The following is a 25,627-nucleotide window of genomic DNA, read 5'->3' as shown; positions in this document are numbered from 1 at the left end:
TAATGTGATGAAAAATTTAAAAAAATGTTGTTTGGGGGGAATATTTGTACGAGAATGTATGAAAGCGGGAAAACATAAAATTGAGGAATGTAAAAACGAGGTTTTACTGTAATTGTCTTATTTGAAATTAAACCAAACTAAAATCCTGTTAGAGCACATTGTATCCACAAACAGCCTCCGGCCCTTTATTGGCTGCTAACGTAAGGCTCTCGGGAGGCATCCACAGTATATGGCCCAGGTAACTAATAGTCTATGTTTGATAACAGTTGTCACTGAAAGTTGCTGCATCCATGTTATTATTTTTACATTTTCTAAGAAACGAAAGAGTATCACACCAAAAATGGATACACGAGAGAGAGGTCAATTAAAGCTACATGTCTGACTGCGATTGCTTTTAAGTAATAAATTATAAAAAACATATTTATATTTATTGATGCAATGATGTACAATACCAATTTTGAAATATCTGCTCCATCACAATACTTAAGTGAATGCATAGTTTATTATTATTGTTTTTATATATGTTTCGTAATTTAAATAATATATTGGTATATATACAGAGAAAACTTAAAGATGTGTTTTAAAATAGTGGGTAATATGGTTTTGATATTTTGTAAATTTTCTGTTTTTACACATTATTTTATGTTTTATATTTTATAAAAAATGGAAATGATTTAAAAAAAAATACTATCAGAGTCGGTTGTTTGATCATTAGCACTATATAAATCAAGTTTGATCATTAGAACAGTATAAATCTAGTACATAATAAAATTTTCAAAAAGTATCTATTTCCTAATTTTTTAAATACAATAAATTTTTGCGATCGACCACCTTGGTCCATCATTGAATAAACTTTATGGCAGTTATGGCTACCTGCATAACACAGCAGTTATGTATAACGAAATACATACAACATTGACTGATTGTATTTGGAGAATGAATGAAGGGAAATAGAAAAATAAAATCTTAAAAAAACACGGTTGAAACAAAAATATTATTTAAAAAACAATATTATTACTTGAATTTTTACTCAATTACTAATGTGCAAACAACTGGCCTTAGACACAAATTTGAAAATTCCCATAAAAGTTAGCCGAGTAGGAAGAATTTAAATAATAAAATGGAAACTGTCTGAAATTATTTTTAATCAATTTATTTTATTGCTCCTCTTGACACGCACATCAAATGAAAAATCACATTAGTGATAAAATATTTTGTACACTGAATACATATCATAAATAAACAGATACTCCATTCCTAAATGCGTACATGCATACTGAGTAATGAATTTGAAACAACGATCTCAGATATTTTTGTCAAATAGAATTTGCGCTGTTTGAATTTGCATAATGAGTTGCTTTCAAACTATGCATGTTGCTTTAATCAAATAAATGAAGATAGGTAAGTATTGATTTAATTTACATTTTTTTTGCATCTGACAAAGGTTATTGAAAATCATTATAAATAAAATTAGTTGTATTACATAAATTTTTTCAAGTTCAACTTATAAACCATGGACTGAAATTATACAATAAACTACCAGACGAAACTAAACAAAAGACTCCGACAACCTTTACAAAAGATGTTAAAAATATTATTATTAACAGTAGAATGTGAATTTTAAAAGTGAAAATATTTTGTTAAATGTATGTAACCTGTAAGGGTTTATCAATTAAATTTAAATAAAAAAATAAATAAATGAAAACTTGGTTTTCATACATTGATAGCTGTATGGAATTGTAAAAATCTGCACTAAATATGATATATGTAAATATTTTCAATGTTATTCCCTTCTTTGAAAATACCCTATTAAAAAGTATGTAAATTATGTTGTAAATGAGATTTTCAATCTTTTTTGGATTATAGATTTGTGCATATTTTAGATTACAGTGCATATTGTGAAAAAATACATAAAAGGAATTGATTTGCGTATGGAGTTTATATTTTCATCTTATAAATTTTTTAAACAAACTTGTGTGGTATAAAAAAACCAAGTCATTATTTATTTAAGATTCAGATTTTAATAAAATAATAAATAAATAATATTTAAGGAGACAGATATCTTAATAGAGATGAAGGACATTGATAGATATCTCAACCGAATTATTGAATTGGGGAAGTCTTGGCATTTACAGGGCTGTCAAATAATCACTTGAGACACTATGTAACCATTAACCATTCTGACCAATGTATGTGATTTCAAAATTTACAATGGTAATACAATTTTTGCAATTTGTATACAACTAGCTATTTGAAATTTCCACATAGGTGACATCTGTTAATTTTTTGGTAAAGTATCTAATAGAAATAATATTTTTTAAATTAGCAATTATATTTGATCAAAATTAATTCATTAGTAAACCAAATGTGTAAAATCATTAAGTATATAATACATTCAAATCTTATGTTTGAAAATATTCAAATTAATCATCTTATATAAAGCATGCTATGTACAGTCAAACTTGGTTATTACGATCACGGAAATAGCGACATCTCCGATATAATGAGGAAACATTAGTTGACATTTTAGTTTGTGGTTTTCTCCATACATTTATTTACTTTTATAACAAGCTTCTTCTCGGACATACCGAACAAAAATTCTGTCAAAAGTTGAGAAAAAAAACTCTTCAATTGTTTAAAAACATCATTTTCTAAATAAGAACCAAAGTAATGAAATTTAAATGGGGGGCTAACTTATTACCGATGCGCTGGGCTTTGGGATCGGTTTACGTTTATGATACTATGTTAGTCTCTAAGTACCTAATTGGTGTTTTCGCTGACAGCATTGACAAAGTATCACACATATGACCGAAATTGCCTGTAAAAAAATCCAAGCTTTGTGAACTTAGTAAGCACAGGCTTGGCACCATTTTATAACTTCTTTCGTAGTTTACGAATGACATCCTTGTTTCGGGGCTTTTCAAAATGTCTTTTTTTAAATGTTCTATGGTCAATGCATAATGAACATTACAAGTGGGTGATGCCAGTAGTTCTTTGGGCATATTTCCAGGGGGAACTCTGATAGTTTGGAGAAAACTATTCTCCTGGGAAGTATCGAAGGGACAAGGTCGCGTGGACGTCAACGGACAAGATGGAGCGGCACAGTCACAGAATCATCGCTAACGAATGCCTATAGAAGAGCACACGACCGTTCCAGATGGAGGAAGACTGTCCACAGACGAGCCATGCCTGGAGTTAGGCGTAATCACCATCCTCAGACATGAGGCACGGATTGAATAGAGAGAGATGTCAGATAAGTTAAAACCTTACCCTTGAATTTAAACATTAGACACAGACTACTAACAGAAGTGTTTCAATTTGCAAAAAAGTGGCAATTACTTGTAAAATAGAACATGGCGCGAAATATGTTGAATTTTTCTCTATCTATATAAAATTGTGAACAAATGCGAATGTTTACTTATCTGAATATGAAATTTAGAAACTGGTATGTTGTTATATGTTAGAGATTTCTTTATTTACATTAAAGTCAAGATTGAAATGTCACTATCTAAATATTTGAATTGTTCCTTTATCCTTCTTCTTTCCTTCCCATCCCCTCTCCTCTCTTCATAGTTGTTTTATTTTTTTAATATATATTTGGACCCCTGTATTTAGTAGCCTTACGTGTCATGTACAAGGCTAAGGTACTCGGAAAAAATCATTTTTGTTTGTCTTGGAAATGGGATGTTCGATCACTGATTTTGGTTTATTACCTTTATGAGTCCAATCACCATTGTTGCAAAGTTCAAGAACAATGGCGCGTGATAACTACTTTTAACTACAGTGTGGATATCTGTTAAGGATATTCCATCTTTCCTGCATTCTGCTTCAAGATTATGGCGTTGCAAACTGAAAAATGGGCACTGAAATAACAGATGTTCGATACTCTGTGAAGAAATATCATCGCATGGATAATAGTCATCATTCCTTAATTTAAACCTATATAGATAACTTCTCATAGTCGTTTCGAAAGTACATTGCTGATGATGATGGAAGTTTGCTGCATCAGCCAGTGTTGGGAAAAACATTTTAGTGATTTTACCTGTAGATTTTACCTCTCTTCATAGTATAGTGTTAATTTTTTTATGTATTTTTATTTTGTTAATCTTTGTTTTTAATTTTTGTATAAAATTGTAAGATTCAATACGTCCATGTATTTGTAATTTTCTCAAACTGAACGGTTTGGGTAGTTAGGAAGAAATTGCTTTAAAGCAATTTGCCCGCCTTTATATGTATATAAAGTTTTAAATAAAAAAATGTGTTGGTAAGTATTTATTATAATTTTCAATGGTGACAATATGCAATGGCGATTGGATTTAAAAAACCTTTCTCTGGTATTTCGAGTAATGCTTATAACGAGCAGATTCAGCCGGTCTTGTCTTCCTCGTAATAACCAAGTTCGACTGTATTTTGAAGACTGTTACTGGGTATAATGTGTAATTATAAGATAGTTTTATGATGGGCTTTGAGATAATAGAGTTGAGCTTGAGATTCCAGATCAGCTAACTGCCGCACTACCGGAACTAATTGGGAAACGTGATCCTGCAAAGAAAACAAAAAAGGTATCAATGAAATAAGCATTTCGATTTGCGGGTAAAAATAATAAAAAAAAAACAAAATATAATTAGCAATATGTGTATATAAATTAATTAATATTGATAACGAGATGGAAGCAATATTTTGAGGAGGTGTAAGGGCACTTTATAACAGTGATTCTACGGAATATTTATTTTGTTTGAATTATTTTGTCATTACATGCAGAGTGTTTATTCAAATGCTAGAGCTGAGCTGAGCACAAAGCATTTTTTTTGTTGTTTAAATTGATTGAAATAATTTGATAAAATGAGTGTACGACGATGGACAGATGAGGAAATTTTTCAATTAATAAATCTTTATGAGGGAAAGGAATTTTTATGGAATGTTAAGCACAAGTTGTATATTTTGTATCTTGCTCGACAATCTGATGTTTTACTAAATCTAAAAGCAGTTCAAACCCCACGGCAGACATCCAAATATTTTTTTAAAACTGCTGTGCATGCTCCAACTGCAACTAATTTACGAGAGTTGAACGGCTCTAAAGTCAATTCGACGATCCACTCATTTCCTCACCCACAATCTTAAACACAATTATAAAATCTAGGGCCTGATGCGAATCCATTTTGAAAAATAAAAACACATATACGAGCGTCAAGTCACACAGCAGACTGCGTATTGACTCTTTAGTCGACACAGAATTGTCCTGGTCTCGAGACTAAAGTCAGTGTCGAGTCTCCTATACCTATCTCGAGACCGCAAGTGAGATTTTATCTCAAGTGGACATTTAGCCTAAAGCATTACTTCATTCTCACAGTCTAGCACTTTTTCTGGGAGAAAATTCCATGCCACAGGACCGGTGACCTCAAATGCGCGATCACTGAATTAAGTGCGCTGGTTGAGTAAAGGTATAATGATTTTTCTTCATGAGTTTTATATTTTTGACTACTTTATTAAGAAGAAATATTTTAGTACGCAATACCTTGTAACCACTTCCGGTATTAAGTCTCTTTTCTCCATAAGTAACTTTTCCATCAAATTCGTTGCAGGGGACTTTAATATCTTTCTCCACTTGTTGAATGGTCACATTCAGATGTTCTTCAATCTCACCCAAATACTGTAATTAAAAAAACAAATTATTGTTTTTAATTAATAATACCAAACACAATAAAACCACACTTATATATTGTATATTTATTTATGTATACTTTTACATTGTTTGTATTCTTTTTTTTATACAGAAAAATGTTCCCTCACTGGGGTGGGGTGTCCCGTGCCGAGGGAAACATTTTACAAAATGTGAAACATGCCTAAGATTAGCTATTTAACAAAGTTAACATAATAATAACAATAAAAAAACGTAATTAATCCAATTAACCTAATTATCAGTAACATAATAAACAATACAAACTAAAATAATCATAAAAAACCTAACCAATTTATATAGATCAATAGACCAAATTTCATAATCAGTACACACATTTTACCTATTTGGCTTGATTCACTCATCGATCCGTGCGCAACCCACCTCCACTATCCATTTCTTAATAGCAATTTTATATTGTGAGAACTTACTAATTGTCCTTATGGAAAATGGAAGTAGATTGGACACTTTAACCGAGTAGTAGGCCAATCCTCTTTGACCGAAGGTTGTATTTATTTTAGGTTGTATATATGTAAATAAAATACATAACATTACAAAACTTATTACGAAAACATCTGTATATGTTTTATTTTGCTATTATTTTTTTTTCTCCTTTATCCATCATAAATATAACTGAGAAATCTGTTTTTTTTTGTTAAAGACTATGGAACAATAAATGAATAAGTAGCTCATAGAATTTGAAGACAATCTTTTATACATCTGTAGATTCAAAGTGATCCAAAGGTTCTTTTACTGGTCAGGGATTATGATGGGAAGCTAAGGAAGTCATACCTTCACCATGACGGCGATCAATTCTATTTACGAAGTAAAATTAAATTACCAGGTTACCAACAAAGAAACTTTGAATTTTCATACAAATTTTCACGCATAAATATCGATGTTAGTTTATACTGTCTCGATATGTACCGATGAAGATAGCGTTCATAATTGCGGCGCTTCAATGAAACATTTTTGGCGCATAGTTTGAAGTTATTTATTTATACATATCTAAAGAATAGTTCAAGTTTCACAAAAATAATAAAGTTAGAAATATTCCCATGTTTGTTGGCGGGTAAATGTAACAATATAGAAGCAGCGTATGCTGTCAACTCGGGTAATTTTTTCATTTATAATATTTTTTACTCGCATTTTACAATAGGTTAGAAATACAAAATATACTATTACATAAACACAAAAAAAAAAATCTCACAAAGGCATGGCCTGTGTGTGGGTATACATTTTATTTTAAATTTCAACAAAGGAAGTGAAAGAATATGATAAATAAAAAATAAGTGCTAAAATTAGAAAACAATTTTTTGTCAATAAAAATAAGAAAATTATAATAAAAGCATATGCTATTCATTAAAAAAAGAAGCTATTTAAATTTGATATTTTTATCATATTTCAAGAATAATTTCTGTACCTCAGAGGCAGACAGATGCAAATCCAGAATTTGATGAAATAACATTTCGGTTTTCGCTTCCAGTTTGTGATCATGTCCATTAACTTTGAAGAAATGTAAGTCTTATAATGAAAAACCGATTTATTGACATACTGAAAATACAAATTAATGTTCTAAATTATTAGAAATCACTTAGAGAAAATAAATTCTTTAGGCTATTGTTGAAGATTTGACGTTTGGATTTGCATCCGTCTGCCTCTGAGGTACAGATTTAAATTTAAACAAATTCAAATAATTAATCTCTATCATATTGTTCTTATGAAATGCACTGAACAGATTTGGAGCTAAGAAAAATGAGTGTCTTTGCCCAGGTCAGGATTTACAATAAGGGATTTCAAGTAAACTATTCAATCTTCGACTAGATATATTCAAGTTTTTAGGAAATAAATGTTGGCACATAAAAACATATTTTAGACATTGCTGGCAATAGATTTCTTGTAGCTTCAAAAGTTCAGCATCCTGAAATAATTGGTTGGAGGAAAAAGTTGAATTTTTATAAAGTACAATTTTAATAATTAGTTTTTGTAGGGTTTCTAAATGCTTAGCATGATTATTATAGGCTCCTCCCCATCCAATTATTCCGTAAGAAAGAGAAGACTGTACAAGAGCATGATAAACCATTTTACTAGTGTTTGGATGGACATAAATAGTTAAACGTTTGAAAAAATAGGTAAAATGTCTCAATTTGCTAACAATTTTTTCAATTTGATTAGGTTACAGTATTTATTATGAAAAATATTGTTTAGGTTAGGTGAAGGGGCCGACATTTACAATTGTAAAAAGGTATAAAGAAAGTTTATTGGCAATTAAGAGAAAGGAGTTTCTGATCTAGCCACTCTTTGATTACTGTTACACATTTATTGGCTTTTATGGCAGTCTTTTCCCAGGGTTTACCTTGTACAATTATTGCGGTATCATCAGCATAAGAAAACAGCTAACCAGGCACATCGATATTACAAAGATAGATGGTTATTTAATGTTTTAAAACAATAAAAAATTAGATCATGTACACAACTTACAGCAGGTTCGTTGTACCAGATGCAGCAACCCTTGACAGTAGTGAGTTGGGTATTAGAGCAGTTCTTGCCCCTTGAAGAGCACCATTCTCCATGGTACCACACCTTAGAGAGAAAACAAATAAATAAAGTAAAATAAAACAACTCCTAACTCTAGAGAGTGGCTACTCGATCAAGAGTTTATATATGAATAGTAGCTTAGGTGTAAATATTTTATTTTTTCATATATTTTCTTGTATTTAAAAAATAAATTTTTATATTATTATTTGTATACACATGTTTATTCTGACCTTTCCGGCTGTTAATTTTGATATGCTATTCATTGTTTTTATAAATGTAAATAATATTATTAAGTCAGTATAAATATAATCTTCACCAACAAGCTACAAAAAGTGGCTTGGTGGGATTTTAGTTTTAGTAAAAATATAACAAGTGAAATTTTTTTAAATTGTAAAAATGTATAATTATGCTATTAAATCAAATAAAAATTAAATTACATCTTTGTTTCGATCATCATCCGTAACAAGAAAAAACATAAAATTTAAGATACTTTTTATGTTTATTTATGTTTTATTAAGTTAGTTCATAACATCTCAAAAACTAATATAAAATTACAATTTTTTATCAAAATTTTTCAAGAACATATTTAAAAAAATAAATTTGAAATATTTTGATGCTTTTTATTTCTTTTATTACTACTACTATTACTACTGCCTTCACGCCATTTCCCAGTAGGGGTAGGCAGAGAGAATGGACCACCACACACGTCTATCCTAGCATACATTCCTAGCTTCTTCCACATTCATACATCTTGTCATACATGCCCTTCGGTTCTGTCTGCTTTTGACATGACCAGACTTAACATTTTGGTTTATTTGATCATGCCACGTCTTCCTCGGTCGTCCTCGTCTCACGTTACCGTTCATTTTCACCAAATATACTTGTTTTACCATTCTTTCGTCGTCCATTCGTTATACGTGACCAAACCATCTCAGAGACCCTTTCTTAATCTTATCTCTTCAGGTAATTCATATTAGCTACGCTACAGATCGCCATGATCGTAGAACAACGACACATGTGATTTTCTTCGACTTAACGTGAGAGTGGTTATTTATTTTTTTTAAGACTTAATGTCACCCCTTGATAAGTACAAAAGTATACCATTTGACACTTCGGTCAATTATGTATATTAATTTTTTTTCCAACCTGGAAAAAAAGCCTTTATTTAACTTTTTAAATATAAAAGAAAGCCAATGTAGCATTTTTCACGCATCCGTTGTTATTCTACAATCCCAAAGAAATTGTGATTTAGATGTAATGTTAAATATAGGATGAATGGTGAGTGTTACACAGAGTGTAAAGTAGTTGCATTAATCAGCTAATGACATTTTCATATTACTGTCAAAAATTTTTGAGTATAAAATAGCCTGGTTCTGTTTTTTTTTTCACATTTAGTAATTATATTTTTTAATGAAATTATTATTGTAAGAAAGTAGGTAGAATAGGGTAATCAAGAACTTGATAAAATAAGAGATAATATAACAAAACGTGTATGTATTTACTTACAAAAAAAAAGTCTAAGGAATATTTGCATTCGGATGATTTATCCAAATAATTAAATTTTGGGGCAATTTCCTTTTAGTAGTAAATTATCGCGTTAGGAAATGGGAAATAAGTTGAGGCAGGGCGGGGTTCGAACCTTGGACCCCCTGCTCTAGAATCCACGACTCTACCCACAGGACCACAACCCATTTAAAATAAAATTATATAAAGTCTTGTATTTACCCATTAACAATTTGTAAAAAGGTCCTTCGGACAAAAATAATACAATTCAATTACTACTATAAAGAAGAACACAGACAAAAAACAGTACACGAGCTATAGGCGGATCATTTAATTTTATAATAAAGCTGGCAGTCTTGAAGATGTCACAAAAGTGATGAATCCAGTCGCTGGTTATTCCAAATTTGTGGATTTAAGTATCATACGTCTTTTATTTCATTTGAAAAAAAAATTATTTCAGTTTAAGTTAATTATATAGTAAAAGTTATATATACCTTTTCTGGTACTGTAGCTACAAGACTGATAGCAAGTCCCATTCGCTCTGCTCGCCCGACACGACCGATTCTGTGCACATAATTTGCTTTCTCATCCGGTAGGGTCACATTTATAACTGTTGAAAAGAGCAAAGATTATTAATTACTCTAGTGTGGAAATATTTTGAGAAAAAATGACAGTTTAGACTTCCAAATGGCAAGACATCAATGAAAACAAAGAAAAATATCTTATGCTGGCAATGTCTGTTAGGCGATGGTTTCCTAAGAGAGCGATGCTGTTATCTAGCGGCCACAAAATGCTGTGTTGTGTTTGTGTTGGGCGTAACAAGACAACTGCCTTCACGGTGTCCAGAGATCAACTTACAGAGAGCAGCGTTGTTATCTAGCAGTTGCAATGATCACGGTTAAACATTAACTTCTCTAACTATGTTGAAAGTATGCAGAACCTTGGAATAAACTCTTAAAAATCGAAGAATAATGTTAGACCAGTTATTTATATTCAAATTAATAAATAATAAAATTGATTCTCCTAACCCACTTAAAAGACTTCCATTCCGTGTGCCATCTAGACCGACAAGACAAAATCTTCTGTTTTACACAGAAAACGCCTCAACAAACTATTTTAAACAATCTACAATACCGAGAATATGCGACCAATATAACAATATATTTACCGAGGCTGATATTTTTTGTGAAAATGTATGTAAATTTAGGTCAAAAATTGTAGAAATTTTGAGAGAAGCAGATATTTTACTTTATTATTATATGCATATTTTTTCATTTCGTTTCTTTTACATTTATTATATAGAACATAATTTAAATTATTGTATTAAGTGTAAACATTGTTTTTGGTGTGTGCATGAGAGTCCAACACTAATATACAAAGAAATTGGCAATATTTTTGTACATACTGTTTATTTATAAAATAATTTTTTTTTAAAAATCACCAAATTTCATTAACTTTTATAAAATTGAAACATACTGGAGCGAAGAATGGACAATCTAGAAATACTTGAGTATAATATTTGGAAAATGAGGAGTCATCGGAAGATGAAAACTATCATTTGCAGGCAAAGGCAGATTTTTAGTACGTGCATCGTCTTTGAGGCCACAGTCTCAGGCTGGAGAAAGCGAGATTCAATCTAAATCCACGGAAGCATTTCCCGAGCAATAGGGTTGTTGATGATTGGAATAAGTTGCCACAAGAGCTGATCTCAATGTGTAATCTTAATGGGTTCAAAAATGGACTAGATTTGTTTCGGAAAAGTTAGAGTACGCCAACAGCTAACTTTCGTTAAAATAGATTTAAGCATATCACCTTTAAGCTGCTCGCTTAAAATTAATATAATAATAATAAGTGCATATAAGTGCATAGTGCACAGAGTAAAAATATGCATAATTTATTCTATACAAGCGCTAATCGTCACAGTGCACATTTTGTTTTACACAAACTTTTATCTTCAATTAAAAATTACATAATATATTCGTTATTATTGGATCTCCTTAATGCATCAACTCAAACGTACACACAATATTCGCAATACCCTGGTATTCTTAGTTTCCACTTACTAAATGGCAGTCCCGTGATGTCGAGCCCACGGGCGGCCACATCCGTGCAGATGAGGAAGCGGGCTTGTTGATCCTTGAAGGCCTGCAGGTTGGCCTTCCTCTCCTGCGGCTTCCTGTCTCCGTGCAGACACACGCAAGTGTACTCCTTCCCGCACTGCACGAGGTAGCGCTCCAGATTGTCGCAGTCCACTTTGGTCCGGCAGAAAACCAAGGCTCTGGAAATACAGAAAGACATTATTATTATTATTATTTATTAAATCATACAAATTTTTTTTCTCCCAGGAGTTACAACAAACTCATTTTGGGACAGAAAAATATTTACATATAGGTATGATAACAATAATAATATAGCAACAAATAGTAATAAAGTAACAAGTAATAATATGTACATAAAAACTGAAATAAGATAGCAAGCAAATATATGATACAAATCATACATCTGCCTACCATCCTTTAAACAATCCATAATAAAAATAAAAAATTTAAATTTTATATTTACATATTGCAAGAGAGAAATATTTAAGGGAAAAAAAAGAACTTAAAACTAAATTTCACCCTCTATGTCCTTATGTATGTCCTTAAGTAGTAATTTTTTAAATGAATACAGTTATTTATTGAAATTCTATAGGACTCCGGTAGCCTGTTGTACTCACTACAAGCAAGGTATAGCAGAGACCTTAGACCATACCTTGTCGTGTGTGATCCAGGTACGTGAATATTTTGACTCTGTCGCGTATTATACTGATGGACGTCACGATTAAAGGTATAGCCAATATTAGTCAGAGAGTCATTATTCATTATTATGATTATGGATAACTTATATAGCGCCATTTTCGTAATAAAATACCTCAAGGGCGCTTTACATAGTGATTCTATTGTTAAATTAATTTAATTGAAGCTTTTAAATTTGTAATTTAATTAAAACAATTTATTTTGTTGTCACATGCTACGGATTTATTCAAATGATTTAGAGAACAAGTGGGTTTTAAGTTTTTTCCGAAACATCACTTCACTTTCACAGCCTCGCACCTCTGCTGGGAGAGCATTCCATGCCATAGGGCCTGCGACCGCAAATGCGCGTTCACTAAATTTAGTGCGCTAGTGACATGTTAGATTTGTTCCGTATCCAAGCGGATGAAGAATACAGTTATGTGTGTGAAATAGAACCAGAATCCTGGACGAGCGTTTTCGACTCGATGGCAACTCTCGGGTAAAAATCCTGAAGAAGGAAATAGAGTGGAGATAAGTCCCCTTTGTAGTTAAGTGGTTGGCAACACAGGCGGTTCTTGACCAAAAATACAACAATAATAAATTGTGATGAGGAAAGATCATCCTCAATGAAATTATTTACTATTAACTTTAGATTATCATCGCTTACTTAGACAGGAAGCGTAGCCATTATAGTACTGAGCTTTTTTAGTAGATAAATGAATAAATTAAAAAATAAATAAATAATTTTTTGAATTGCTGTAAAAAAAATTTAAGGTATTGAATAAAAATGCAATATCACCAGTTATAGTTATTCTTTTTGGAATTTATAAATAAACAAAGTACAAACATATATCTTTTGCATCTAATAAAAAAACTTGTGTCGCATTTATCGTGACTATCGTTTACAGCGCGATAACGCTGCGCCGCACTCGTTAGAGTAAGGCCGTTAGGCAAATAGCAATTGTTGCAGTTTAAAAAAAGGTTAAATTACATTAACATATTACAACAGAGATGAAGAACATTTAAGAGAAGGTAATATAGAAGTCTAGGCATCTACAGGGCTTATGACCTGTCAATAGCTGGTTTAAGTGGCCACTTTACACACTGTGTAACATTCACCATTCTGCCTATATTTTAACATCTATATTCCTTCAATTCTTTCATCTGTTGATGTTTGTGAAGTTAAAGAGCTGAAACCTTTATTTATGCGGGTGAGATTTATTTAATTGAATTATTTCACCTACATACTAGGCAAAGCCTGAAAATGTTATTTTTTCAATTTCTATACTTCTTCATGGACCAGGTAATTTATCAACAATATTTTGAGTTTGTCCAAATTTTTGTAGACAAAATTATTTCAATTCTTTCATCAACAGATGAAAGAATTGAAGGAATATAGATGTTCAAATATAGGCAGAAAGGTGAATATTAGACAGTGTGTAAAGTGGCCACTTAAACCAGCCATTGACAAGTCATAAGCCCTGTAGATGCCTAGACTTCTATATTACCTTCTCTTAAATGTTCTTCATCTCTGTTGTAATATATTAATATAAACAGCTCCCCAGGGAGTCGAATCCAGCCCTTGTCTACAAAAATTTGGACAAACTCAAAATATTGTTAAATTACATATTTGGATCAGTAACCTTTAGCAGTTTAAATTTTCCAAACCACACAATGGCACACGCGTAGTTTTAACAGAAATAAAATGAAAACATGTTTTTTAAATAGGCATTAATCGCTAATCAATATTCGACAATATTCGACACAATAATAATATTGTTAAACAAAAAATTACCTGTCCATTTTGTGTTCATCTATAGCTCGTTTACAGTATTCTCCTTTCAAAATTTTCACAGCTTCGGAAAGGCACTCTGCGCTGTTTGCTCCTGGGCGCACGTTATCTCTTGCATGAACTGCGTCAGTTACGACGTGCCTGAAAGAGTCAATTATACAAATATATTTGTCAGGCATCGGGGGTGTTGATTTATTTATATATTTTTTTATTTATTTACAATTTTTAAAAACCCGTTACGGTTATATACATATACTATAGGTCAAGTCACATTATGTTTTGTCTGGTTAGAGCAGTCATCGTGAGCATCTTAATATTGATTTAATTTAAAAAAAATATTTTACACAGCTTAATGCATTTTATTGTACACAGTAATACAAAATTAAATATATCTACTACATTGGTATATGTGATGATAAAATTTAAAAAAAAACAAAGTACTATTCATGTTCAAAGCATTTACTTTGAGGTCAAAATTTTTAATTAATGTTAATAAATATTAGTATTTAACCACTTATTGACTTTTATGTCTACCGGTTTCTTGATGTACACTAATAAATAATCAAATAACTTTTCAATATAGCCCACTTTTTTATTTAAAAATTAACCAATCATGTAACGTTTCACCACTTAGCCCCTCCCCTTCTTAACTCCTCCCCCATGAATTCTGCGACATATCGCTAAATATTACTAACCTAATTTTAGTAAATGTTCGGACATGGTGGTGTTTGCACCCCTTTTAACTCTGCATGTAATTTATGTATTTTTTGTAAATACTATGTATACTACGGTGACAGTAAAGGTGATAGTTTAGAGTCTCTTTCGTGTATTTTTGTAATGTATATGTTATATTTAAAATAAATGCATTGAAATGAAAAAAAAAAAATTAAATTGAAAATTGAAATGAAAACTTTTAGATTATAAACAATTGACATACTTGCGAAGAGTTTCCCAGGAGCGATCCTTTTGAGGGTCCACCATAACAACACAGTGGTGGACAGTTTCGGGAACTGCGTCTTCACCCTTCAAGTCTACCCAGGTAGGGAAATGCATTAACTTCTCCTGAAAATTGGAAAACAAACTTATTTCAAAGATACTTCACTAAAAACATCGAGCTACTGGAAAAAGACGAAAGATGTACGATGAAAATCCCCAAATTACTCGAAAGGATGCTCTACTACGGTAGATTAAAAGCGCTCGGACTCATGTTATACGTTACTGTAAATCACATAAATTCATTACCAATATTCTGTCAGAACGCATGATCAAAGCGACGTTAAAAGCCAATTACATATTTATGCATGCACTGCATGGATTATGTATATTGTCTTCTCCATCTAACGCATGATTTACCGCTATGAAGCATATTCTGTTTCACTCAAGGTTTTACCAGATTTGGTATTTTTCATACAAATTTAGGGTAAAAGCTTGTGCAAATATGCACAGTGATGATTAGCGCACGCATGAGATGACAAGATTAGAATGTCATCCGCTAGAGTCAATTTTGCTGGATCTTTTGGCGTTTGTGTTGAATAAGATATACATATAATGTTGCAATCAATCTCTGTTTCTTTGTATTACATAGTTTTAATATCAATTATTTATTTACAGAAATTTTTACATAGTGCACTGTACTTATGTACATACTAGGAAACTGCGATGGGCATACCCTCTAGCGTCCCCGGGTACACAAATGTAGAGATCTGCTTTTATTTTTATTAACTCTGTAAATTAACCAATTACCACTCTGCAAATGATTTTTTTACACGCAATATTAACAACTAAACAACTCTGTATTCTTTAACCGCAAAAGCAGCACATAGTATTTTCTTGTTAGATTTTAATGATTATAGTTTCTGTCAAAAATCCTTGAGTGTGAATTACTCAAAATGGCGTCCAGTTATGCAACTTTTTCAGGTTAGATTAATTACATTTGAACATATGATAAATAAATAATTATTAAATCGGCTTTCACAACATCTCTATTAAATTATTGTTAAGTTATTTATTTTATTAATAAATATAATACCTTAATTGTGTAATAATTATTTATTAATTTTGTAAAAGATCATTTTGGTTTATTTTTAACACCTTTATCATTTATAAAAAAAAGTTTTTCTGGTGGCCAGGTTTGTCTCAGTTATCAAGAGGTAAAATTATTGTCAATTATTATAACAGGAGATTCAAAAGACTGTAATAGTAAAATATTCTATGATTATACAAAATCTAAAAAAAACAGTAAAGGTGCCTACAAACACACTAAATATTTGTCACATTCAAAGAATTGGATTGTTTTGGACTGATGAAATATTACCGCCATTTTCTTGACTTGGAAGTTGTGCAGGGTGGCTGAGCACACGATCATCTGCAGCCGGCGGCCATCGGACGTGATCTTGGGGATCTGGCGGTGCAGACGTTCGATCATATCCGTGTAGCCTTGCGTCAGGAGACCGTCGGCTTCATCCAGCACGAAGAATCGGCAATGAGTGAGGGCGAGATAGCCTGGTTGCAAAACAATGAGGAAGTTCAACAGTTTTTTTTTTTTTTGATAGAATATAAAACTAAGAAAATATTTTTTTTTAAATTTTGATATTCGTATTATCAGCACTATGATTTTTTATTTGTATTTCTGAAATTACTCCACGTATGACGTCTCAAGTTTACTTCCACTTCTTCTCAGTCTTTTCACCTGATTGGTTTGTTGACGTTAAAGTAAACTGGAAATCACAACTCTCTTATCATTAGTTGATTCATATGAACTAGTGACGTTGACGTCATTCAAAGTAGATCACTTTTTTTGTACATTTTCAAGAAACTTTGCTGTAAACAGCCTGTTGTGGTGCAAAAAAAATGGAATTTCACCAAGAAATTTCAGCAAAAAACCTCAAAATTAAATCAAATTTAGTGCTTCAAAACACGAAAAATAATAATATAATAGTAAATTTTAAGGTTTTTTAAACCCCTTACAAATTTAGGATCGTATTTTCAAAACACGATATTCGTCCTACATGGCAATTTGTATATTTAAAAAAAATAATTAAAGCCAGCATCTAGACGCATCGATGATTTGAAAAAAAAAACATCAAAACACAATAAAAACCGGCTTCAAAACATATCAAAGTCTTACATAAAATATCGTGCTTTGAGAAAACAATATTTTATCGTGTATATTAATCTCTAATTTCAATAATTTTTATTGGGTGCTAAAGAAAATTATAAACTCACAATTTGATTACCTTCAGGTTTAGTTGTAAGATGTAATTTTTTAAAACAAAGATTGTTCAAGTGATTTGATGCGAACCATAAAAATCTATTCTGAAAAATTAAGTTTCAAGCGAATTCCGTGTTTTGAAAAAACGGTCCTCAATTGACATTGTAGATAGAAAAAAATATGTTATTACATAGTTTGAAGTATTTCTTGAGGATAATAGACGTTTTACAGTGCAGAATCTTACCTCCTTGTGTTAGGTCTTCCATCCTACCCGGAGTGCCTACAACGATATCAACCCCAGAGTTAAGTACCGTAATCTGATCCTTCACATTAACTCCTCCAATGACCAGGAGTTCTCGAACAACGGGAGAGTTAAGGTATCTCTTAAACTTCACTATCTGGTTGAAGGTCTGTTCTGCCAGTTCTCGAGATGGCTAGAAAAGTCACACAAAAAACACACGTCATAAATAAGTCAAATTTAAGAAAAGTTAGAAATAAAAAAGTAAGAAACATCAAATGAACGTAGTTATACAGAAAGCAGCCAGCTGAGATAATAGCCATTTTGTGAAAAGAGTGAATTATAAAATCTACACAATAGTTGGAATGTTTTTGACTTTAACAAATGATAAACAATGAATGCATAAGTTTTTTTTAAATATTAAAAATAAGAATCTTATAATGTATTTAACCAGTTTAAAAGATTTTTAAAGTACCCTAAGATTATTCTAGTTTTGTGGGTGTTTTCTCCAAATTGAGAAATACCGTTTTTGTGATTGATACCATTTTCAGAAGGTGATTAAAACAACTTTTTGTACGAAAGCGGTCTGGCTGTTTTTAGCAGAACATAGAATTGACCTTACTGCACCCGATAACACCAATATCTCATTTTTCCAAAATTGTGGACTGGCTGCTTCTGCATAACTACGTTCAAATGTTAGTCGCAAATGTCACATAAAACAATTTAGAAATGCTAAATGAATAATTACTATGGTAAACAATCAATACTAGTAGTTATTATCGTAGAAATCAGAAATTCAGCATAGAAATTAGATACAAAAAGTGTTTTCTTACACATAACAAATTAGAGAATTTAACTGTAAGACGAAATTTCTCAAAAATGTACAAAAATATTAATAAAAATGAACTGCTTCACAACGTCACAGGTTTATGTGGCAACAATGGGCGATCATGATTGCAACCGGAAACAGATTTTTAAGAATACAAGAACAGAAAAATGCAATTTAATCAGGGGATATTAAAAAAATATATATCGGGTCAGTTACCTCAATAATAATGGCTTGTGGAGCATTATTTACTGGCTTGGAGGAAGCAGCGGAAGCTCCACCGACAGAATTAGCCTTCAGACATTCCTGGCTCGTTTCACTTACGGCGATATACCCAGCGGGAGGAGTGTGCTATAACAATCAACAAAATAATCAACATTAAACAAATGCGCAAACCACTACAATACGAAGCGGACTTAGCTCGATTCGATTGAATTTTTCTGGATCTTTACTGGAGTATAGTCATCGAGTCAAAAACATTCGTCCAGAGTTCTGACTTGTTCTGCCTATTCTGAACCACTCTCGTGGCACGGGAAAACAGTTTTTCTCGTGTATTTACATACTAAATAATACAGCCACAAGAGCGTTTGGAATACCAGCAACGGACACGAAAACACTTGTGAGTACATATTTTGAGAGGTAAGTTGTAAGTTAACTTTAAATAAGTTTTGTTACATAATTTAAAGTTCCTCCTATATTTTTCTCACCCAGTGTGTAACATTTTAGTATTTTTCTTGTTTTTTCACCTTTAATTTTAACTAGAACAAAACACAACACAAAACTTTTACACAGCCCGAAAAAAAAAAAATTGGTGCTTTAAAAGTTAGGACTATTTTGGATATTTTTGATGTAACAATACATTTAATTTATTTTATTTTATTTTATTAACATAAACGACCAATCCGCCTTTTACAAAAATTTATAATACTAACATATTTGGCTTAATGTAAAAAAAAAGAAAAAAAAAAAAATTTCCTTACACCCAAAATTTATAAAAAAAATTAAACCTAAAAATTATACAAGATTTATATTTAAAAAATTAACCTAAAAATTATACAGCATATTCAGTAGAAAGTTTGAATAATTCAGGAATAAATGTAAAAAACAAAATTGAATAATAAAACATTCTACAGTAATACAACAAGGAAATCATAAGTACTGTTTCATACAGCTGGGCAAAGTGAACAAAAAACTGTATATATTATGAAATGCATGAATAAATAAATATAATTACCATTCACCAGCTTTGAAAAAGTTCAAAAAGGTCTGTTCTATAGGAACAATACCCTACACTAAATATATCAGATACGTGGGAATAACTATTGCCGAGTTCATGAAGTCTGTTTAATACGGCATTACATGTATACACTGTCCGATTGTTGCTACAAAACGGTGGCACCTGTCTAGTCATTCTTCCAGGCACCCTGAAGTTGATGAGAGATAATAGTTCAGGGCAATCCCATATTGAATTTACAATTTTGAATAAATTTAAAAGGTCTATAATTTTTTATATTCCTGACTCTATGAGGCCACATTATGAGACCCTGTGTGGAGTTGGGATACAACATAATGGAAAGTGAAAGAATACATATTGAAGAATACAAAAATAACAATTATTACCTAAACATCGATTTTAATCAACATCTGGATAACACAATAAATAGTATACAAATCTATGCCACGTTTCGCAGCAGTCTCCTGCAACGATCTCTTCCCTTAGAAAAAATCCAAATTTGTATAATACTCTTAAAATCTAATTTTTGTTAACTTAAATTTCAATGTCCCTATTTGCTAGTTTGTGTTTTACAATAATTTACGAGATACACATTCTCAAACAAATCATTACTATCTCTCCAGATAATCCAGTCAGTGGCCTTAGTTTTAAACTTTATTTCAAACATTGTTTCAGATTCCAAGAGAGTGACTAAGCGGAATTTTATGTATTAAGTATTTCATTGATAAAAATATATATTATTTGGTTATAATGTATTCCTCACTGGAAATTAAATAACTACTATCATACTTTAGGTTATTTTTTGTTTCTAAGACATATTTACTGCGTTTAATTAAATAAATCAATAAAATCATTAGCAACAATTAACTTCAATCAAAGCAATGTGTTTTATTGGATATATAACAAATTTCATTTATTTATTACAAGAACAACAATAAATCATTACACCGTTTCCCTGTAGGGGTAGGCAGAGGATAGAACCACAATATACATCTGTCTTTGCATATGGACACTTCTTATATATTCATACATCTTTTTATGCACGCTCATTGATTATTCCGACTTTTGACAAGTCCATTTTCAAGTATTTGGTCGTGCCACATCTTTATCGTTTTCTTCTTCTTATATATTCATACATCTTTTTATGCACGCTCATTGATTATTCCGACTTTTGACAAGTCCATTTTCAAGTATTTTGTCGTGTCACATCTTTATCGTTTTCTGAACCTATCAACATTCACATAGTAAATCTTTTTAGCCCTTCTTTCAGCGTCCATTCACTCTAAATGTACAAACCGATGCAGAACTCCATTCTTAATTTAGTCGATAATGCTTGTCTCAGCCTTATGTGATGCATGGATCTCGACATTTGTTCTTATTTATTTATTAAATTATCATAATTGACATTTTCTAATGCAAAAATAATGAGATTACATACCTTAAAAGGTGTCCCTCCAAAGTTAAAAGACATCTCAGCATTTTTCAGCACTACTGAAGGAAAAAAAGCATCCTTTCTCATTTGAGGATTCAAGGTGAAAGCGTTACCTAAATCTTGGCCATTTTTGGTAAATCTGATATCCCCAGAATCCAGATTAAGAAGACAGCCTAAAAAAGGAAGGGATATTAAGGTAAGTACTGATGAACCTAACATAAGCTATACACTTGTGGAGCAGTTGATCCAATATTGGCTTGGAGCGAATGAGACAATCCATTTTACTTCTACCTAGCTCCACTATCCATTTTTTTATAGCCTTTTTAAACATTTTCTCGTTACTAATGGTTTTAATAGATAGTGGAAGTAGGTTATAGATTTTAATTGAATAATACTCAAAATCCCTTTATCCGATGGTGGTATTAGTTTGTATTTGTTTAAGTTGTCTTCGTGTTGAGGATCTAGTGATTATATTATTTGTATGTGATGTATTCTACATTCCCCTACGAGTTAGGTCTTTCATTTGAGTAAGAGTAGTTTTTCAATCTAAAACTATAAGAAATATAATTAGCATAAAAGAATGTGTAAAAATATATTACGCAATAACTCAATCAGTTTTGGAATATGGAATAATTGGATGGGGATGTGCAAATGACACACTGATCAAGCAAATAATAATTGCACAAAAAGCTTTATCAAAAATTATCTTAAGAGTCCTAATCAGAATTAGCTCCCTCGGTATATTTTAAAATCTTAATGTAAAATCTATAAAACAACTTTAAGTAAAACCTCTGTTACTATACGCACGTAAACATTATTCTCTACCTTCCGTTACAAATACAAGAGTTACTAGATACTCCACTTTGATGCTGCAAAAAATAAAATAATAAATACAAACTTCAATCAAAGAGGATTGGCCTACTACTCGGTTAAAGTGTACAATCTACTTCCATTATCCATAAGGACAATTAGTAAGTTCTCACAATATAAAATTGCTATTAAGAAATGGATAGTGGAGGTGGGTTGCACACGGATCGATGAGTGGATATAGCCAAATAGGTAAAATGTGTGTACTGTTTATGTAATTTGGTCTATTGGTCTATATAAATTGGTTATGTTTTTTATGATTATTTTAGTTTATATTGTTTATTATGTTAACTTTGTTAAATAACTAATTTAAGGTATGTTTCACATTTTGTAAAATGTTTCCCTCGGCACGGGACACCCCAGTGAGGGAACGTTATTCTGTATAAAAAAAAGAATACAATGTAAAAGTATAAATAAAAAATAAATCTGTAAGTGGGTTAGTTTAGTTGAAGCATATATCAAAACATTTAAATTTATTCATACCAATAACATCATGCATTCCATAGGCCTCTCCATAATCATCAAATTGCTTAGCATTTGATTTCTTCCCAGTACCTCCAAAGCCGAACCCGAAACGGTCAGTACCTAAATCACAGGAAGCCTGAAAGAGGACAACACTCAAAATATTCAGAGGATGAAATATCAAATGTTTGTGGTGATGATCAATGGCGTTTAAAATAGACAAGTTATAAGCAAGTATTTATTTACTTATTATACGGCACAAGTGCCTTTTACAATATAAAATATAATGAGTTAGTTAGATTTACAAAAATTTGAAAACAATACTAAAACACGGGCATAATTTTTATTTTTAAATAACAAGAAATATCTATATATATTTCAATTTACATAATTATGTTTGTGAAAGCAAATTATTCTACCAAATCCCAAAAAGAACACTCCCACACTACCAGAAGTCAAACTAAAGAATGGGTCATGGGGTCTACCACAAACTCTGAATTCGGGCAAAGAAATTTCAGGTTTCTGGGCCCCAAAATATTTAATATGTTAGCCGAACATTACAAAACCATGACCAGAATTCAATCAAATAAATTTATAATAAAATGGTTACTGGATTTAGGTAGAGAAAAATCGGAAAACTTACTAAAAAACATTCTAAAATAATAAATGGTATATATATTGTATAACTTTATAATAAATTAACTAGTAGGTAGTCATATTATAGTTTATTTTTGCATAAAAATGTCTCCCTTAAAACAGGTCGTACCTAGTTAGGCAGACTAGACATAACCCAGAGAAATCTATTACCTAAGTATGTATGTAGTAGATAAAGAAATTGTAATTTTTGTTAAAAAACCATTATTATTATTATTATATATGTCAGCATACAAAATATATAAAATAAATAAACACCAGATCATTAGCGTAAGTAACTTTTGTAAATAATTCGTTAATCGTTACTATAGAACATCATAAAATATTTATAAAGAGATGATTTGAATTCACACAGACTCGAGTTAAAAATATTGATATGAGAGGTACATTCGTTTTTTAGTCTGTGCATATGCGGTATTGGTGAGGGACAAAGATAGTTGGTTTTTCGAAGGGTGACAATAATATAGACTATTTTGTCTATTTCTACGTATTGGAATATTAATATTGATTAAATCCAGGAGTTCGCAACAATCGAATTTAGAATTAATGATTTTATATAAAAATATTAGGTCAGTTATTTTCCTGCGATCCTCCAGAGTAGGTAAATTCAAAAAGTTTAACAAATACATGTAGTTGATTTGTTATATAGGAATATGCAGTTTGAAATGAATGAATCTTAAAAATGATATATTTATTGATTTTATTTGTATTTATTTGTTTAGTTTGTAAATTTATGAAGTAAATTACTAGCATAGAACTATAAAATAATTAAAATAAATATCATCATCATTTGGGGCCTTTCTTGTAAAACCAACATTAAAAATTCAATCTTTACAAAACTCGGCTCTTATATTAATTGACAGATCAGCTAGAATTGATAAGGAAGAGGTACCCGAACTTTTTAAAAAGCAAAGGTGCCTGTCCGTAAAGGCTATTCTATGGCTCAAATTTGTTACTAGATATCGATTTGATAGTAACTAACAAAAAAGGTATATACATACGCATAATACAAGGCTAGCACAACGTGAAGGCTTGTCAGTACCGAGGTTTGTAAACAAGTTTGGCCAAAGAACACTTCATTATACAATTCCTAAAATTTTCAATAAGATTCCTAAGCAAATCTTAAAAGAAAATGTTGACAAATCGTTTAAGAAAAAAAATATTAAATGGCTAATATGTAAAAAGGCTTTATATTGATTATTATTTATGTTGACCGTCATCTATTTAAATTTTTGTTAATTAATTTTGTGTAAAAACTACGTATGCTTTTAGTTTATAATAATGTTTACATTACTTTTAAAATTTATATAATTTCTCTAACTTTTTTCTTTGTAAAGGAAAAATAAGAAACTTGCTGACAACCCGGTTTTGCGGTTTGGGTTTCATTATTGTTTCATTTATATTTACTGTTCATGTTTACCTTCTTGAATAAGTACAAAAAAAACGCTTTCCGCACCTAATGGTGAATAGGGCACTGCATTGGTACACAAATCGCAGCAATCTTGATCATTTTTGTTACATAAAGGTAAGGTGATCAGTCTTACACTTCAGGTGCCAGTCCAGGGACTGAAATATTCTAGTGTGAAAACACCTTTTTAAATCAATATGTCATCTCAACCATGCCGGGAATCGAACCCGAGCCCTCTGGTATGGTAGGCAAACGCGCTGACCTCTACACCACGGGGCCGACAATTCACAAATAAATCAACAATATTAGATTTCAGGTGACAATTATAATATTTATTTTCTCTTCATCACTTGACTTGTAATTTGCACAATTTTACTTACAGCTTGTGTCGACCAACCGACCCGGCAGAGGCCTTCGTCCGTCACAGTCGCCTCGTAATAATAAGCTCCCTTCCCGACAACTCCTTTCGTGGCCCTGCAGCCGTGCCAGGACTTGAACTCCCGCGACTGGCAACGCAAGCCGTCGGGAGTGACGGCGAGGGCTTCTCCTCTATCGAAGAAACTAAGCGTACAATTCGGCGAAGTCGACTGGATTATTTTACTCCCTTTCCCTTCCGCCAGGTCCTTGAGGGTCTCCCACACGATCTGCAGGATAGGGAGGCAGAAAGCGCCAGTCTTGCCGCTGCCGGTCTCAGCCGCCATCAAAACATCTCCTCCGCCGAGGATTAGAGGGATCGCTTCGGCTTGAACGTCGGTTGGCAGCGACCATTCCATTTCGTCTACGGCTTTCCCTATTTCGGGAAGCACTCCGAATTCCTCGAAGGCGGTCATTCTGTCAGGTTTTTATGCAATTTAAAGGAAATTGCAGCACCGGCAGTAAAAGCGGAACAGCTCGCACGAAACGTCACCGTTGACGTGATATTTGCGTTTGTCTATGGAATTTGGCGTTCATCCAAGTGTTACCCATTTTCTAAAAAAAAGAACAGTAAAATTTCAAAAATATTTAGGGCAT

At 31.7% G+C, this 25,627-nt stretch overlaps 1 protein-coding gene and 1 long non-coding RNA gene across 3 annotated transcripts in view; one reads left to right on the top strand and one right to left on the bottom strand.

Moving 5' to 3' along the window:
• The window catches only part of Ddx1 (ATP-dependent RNA helicase Ddx1), a 55,302-nt gene extending 29,770 nt beyond the window's left edge, over window positions 1-25,532 (bottom strand). Inside the window, exons 1-13 of one of the 2 annotated variants that reach the window (XR_015824921.1) lie at window positions 24,997-25,532; window positions 22,576-22,693; window positions 21,232-21,398; window positions 18,779-18,910; window positions 17,740-17,929; window positions 16,599-16,786; window positions 15,222-15,346; window positions 14,288-14,425; window positions 11,782-11,996; window positions 10,213-10,328; window positions 8,159-8,260; window positions 5,516-5,650; window positions 4,326-4,542 (exon numbers count right to left, since the gene is read on the bottom strand). Coding sequence is in view for 1 of the 2 variants with exons in the window: in XM_088240466.1 (XP_088096592.1) it covers window positions 4,441-4,542; window positions 5,516-5,650; window positions 8,159-8,260; window positions 10,213-10,328; window positions 11,782-11,996; window positions 14,288-14,425; window positions 15,222-15,346; window positions 16,599-16,786; window positions 17,740-17,929; window positions 18,779-18,910; window positions 21,232-21,398; window positions 22,576-22,693; window positions 24,997-25,446 (2,178 nt within the window). In the remaining variant the exon portion in view is untranslated. Of the gene's footprint in view, window positions 1-4,259; window positions 4,543-5,515; window positions 5,651-8,158; window positions 8,261-10,212; window positions 10,329-11,781; window positions 11,997-14,287; window positions 14,426-15,221; window positions 15,347-16,598; window positions 16,787-17,739; window positions 17,930-18,778; window positions 18,911-21,231; window positions 21,399-22,575; window positions 22,694-24,996 lie in introns of those variants that run through there. The other variant, XM_088240466.1, reaches the window with a different exon arrangement.
• Window positions 1,131-4,375, top strand: LOC148272143 (uncharacterized). The gene is made up of 2 exons (XR_015824922.1): window positions 1,131-3,201; window positions 4,195-4,375. It is a non-coding gene; the product is annotated as an uncharacterized LOC148272143 (long non-coding RNA).
• Window positions 25,533-25,627: the final 95 nt, after the last annotated feature.

Source organism: Micrasema longulum, unplaced genomic scaffold, assembly GCF_059751315.1.
Source record: "Micrasema longulum isolate JH-2025_06_02 unplaced genomic scaffold, ASM5975131v1 h1tg002463l, whole genome shotgun sequence".
In the NCBI taxonomy this organism is placed as follows: Eukaryota; Metazoa; Arthropoda; class Insecta; order Trichoptera; family Brachycentridae; genus Micrasema; species Micrasema longulum.
The sequence above is the reverse complement of the archived record's forward strand: the minus strand, read 5'-3'. Positions and strand labels throughout refer to the sequence as shown.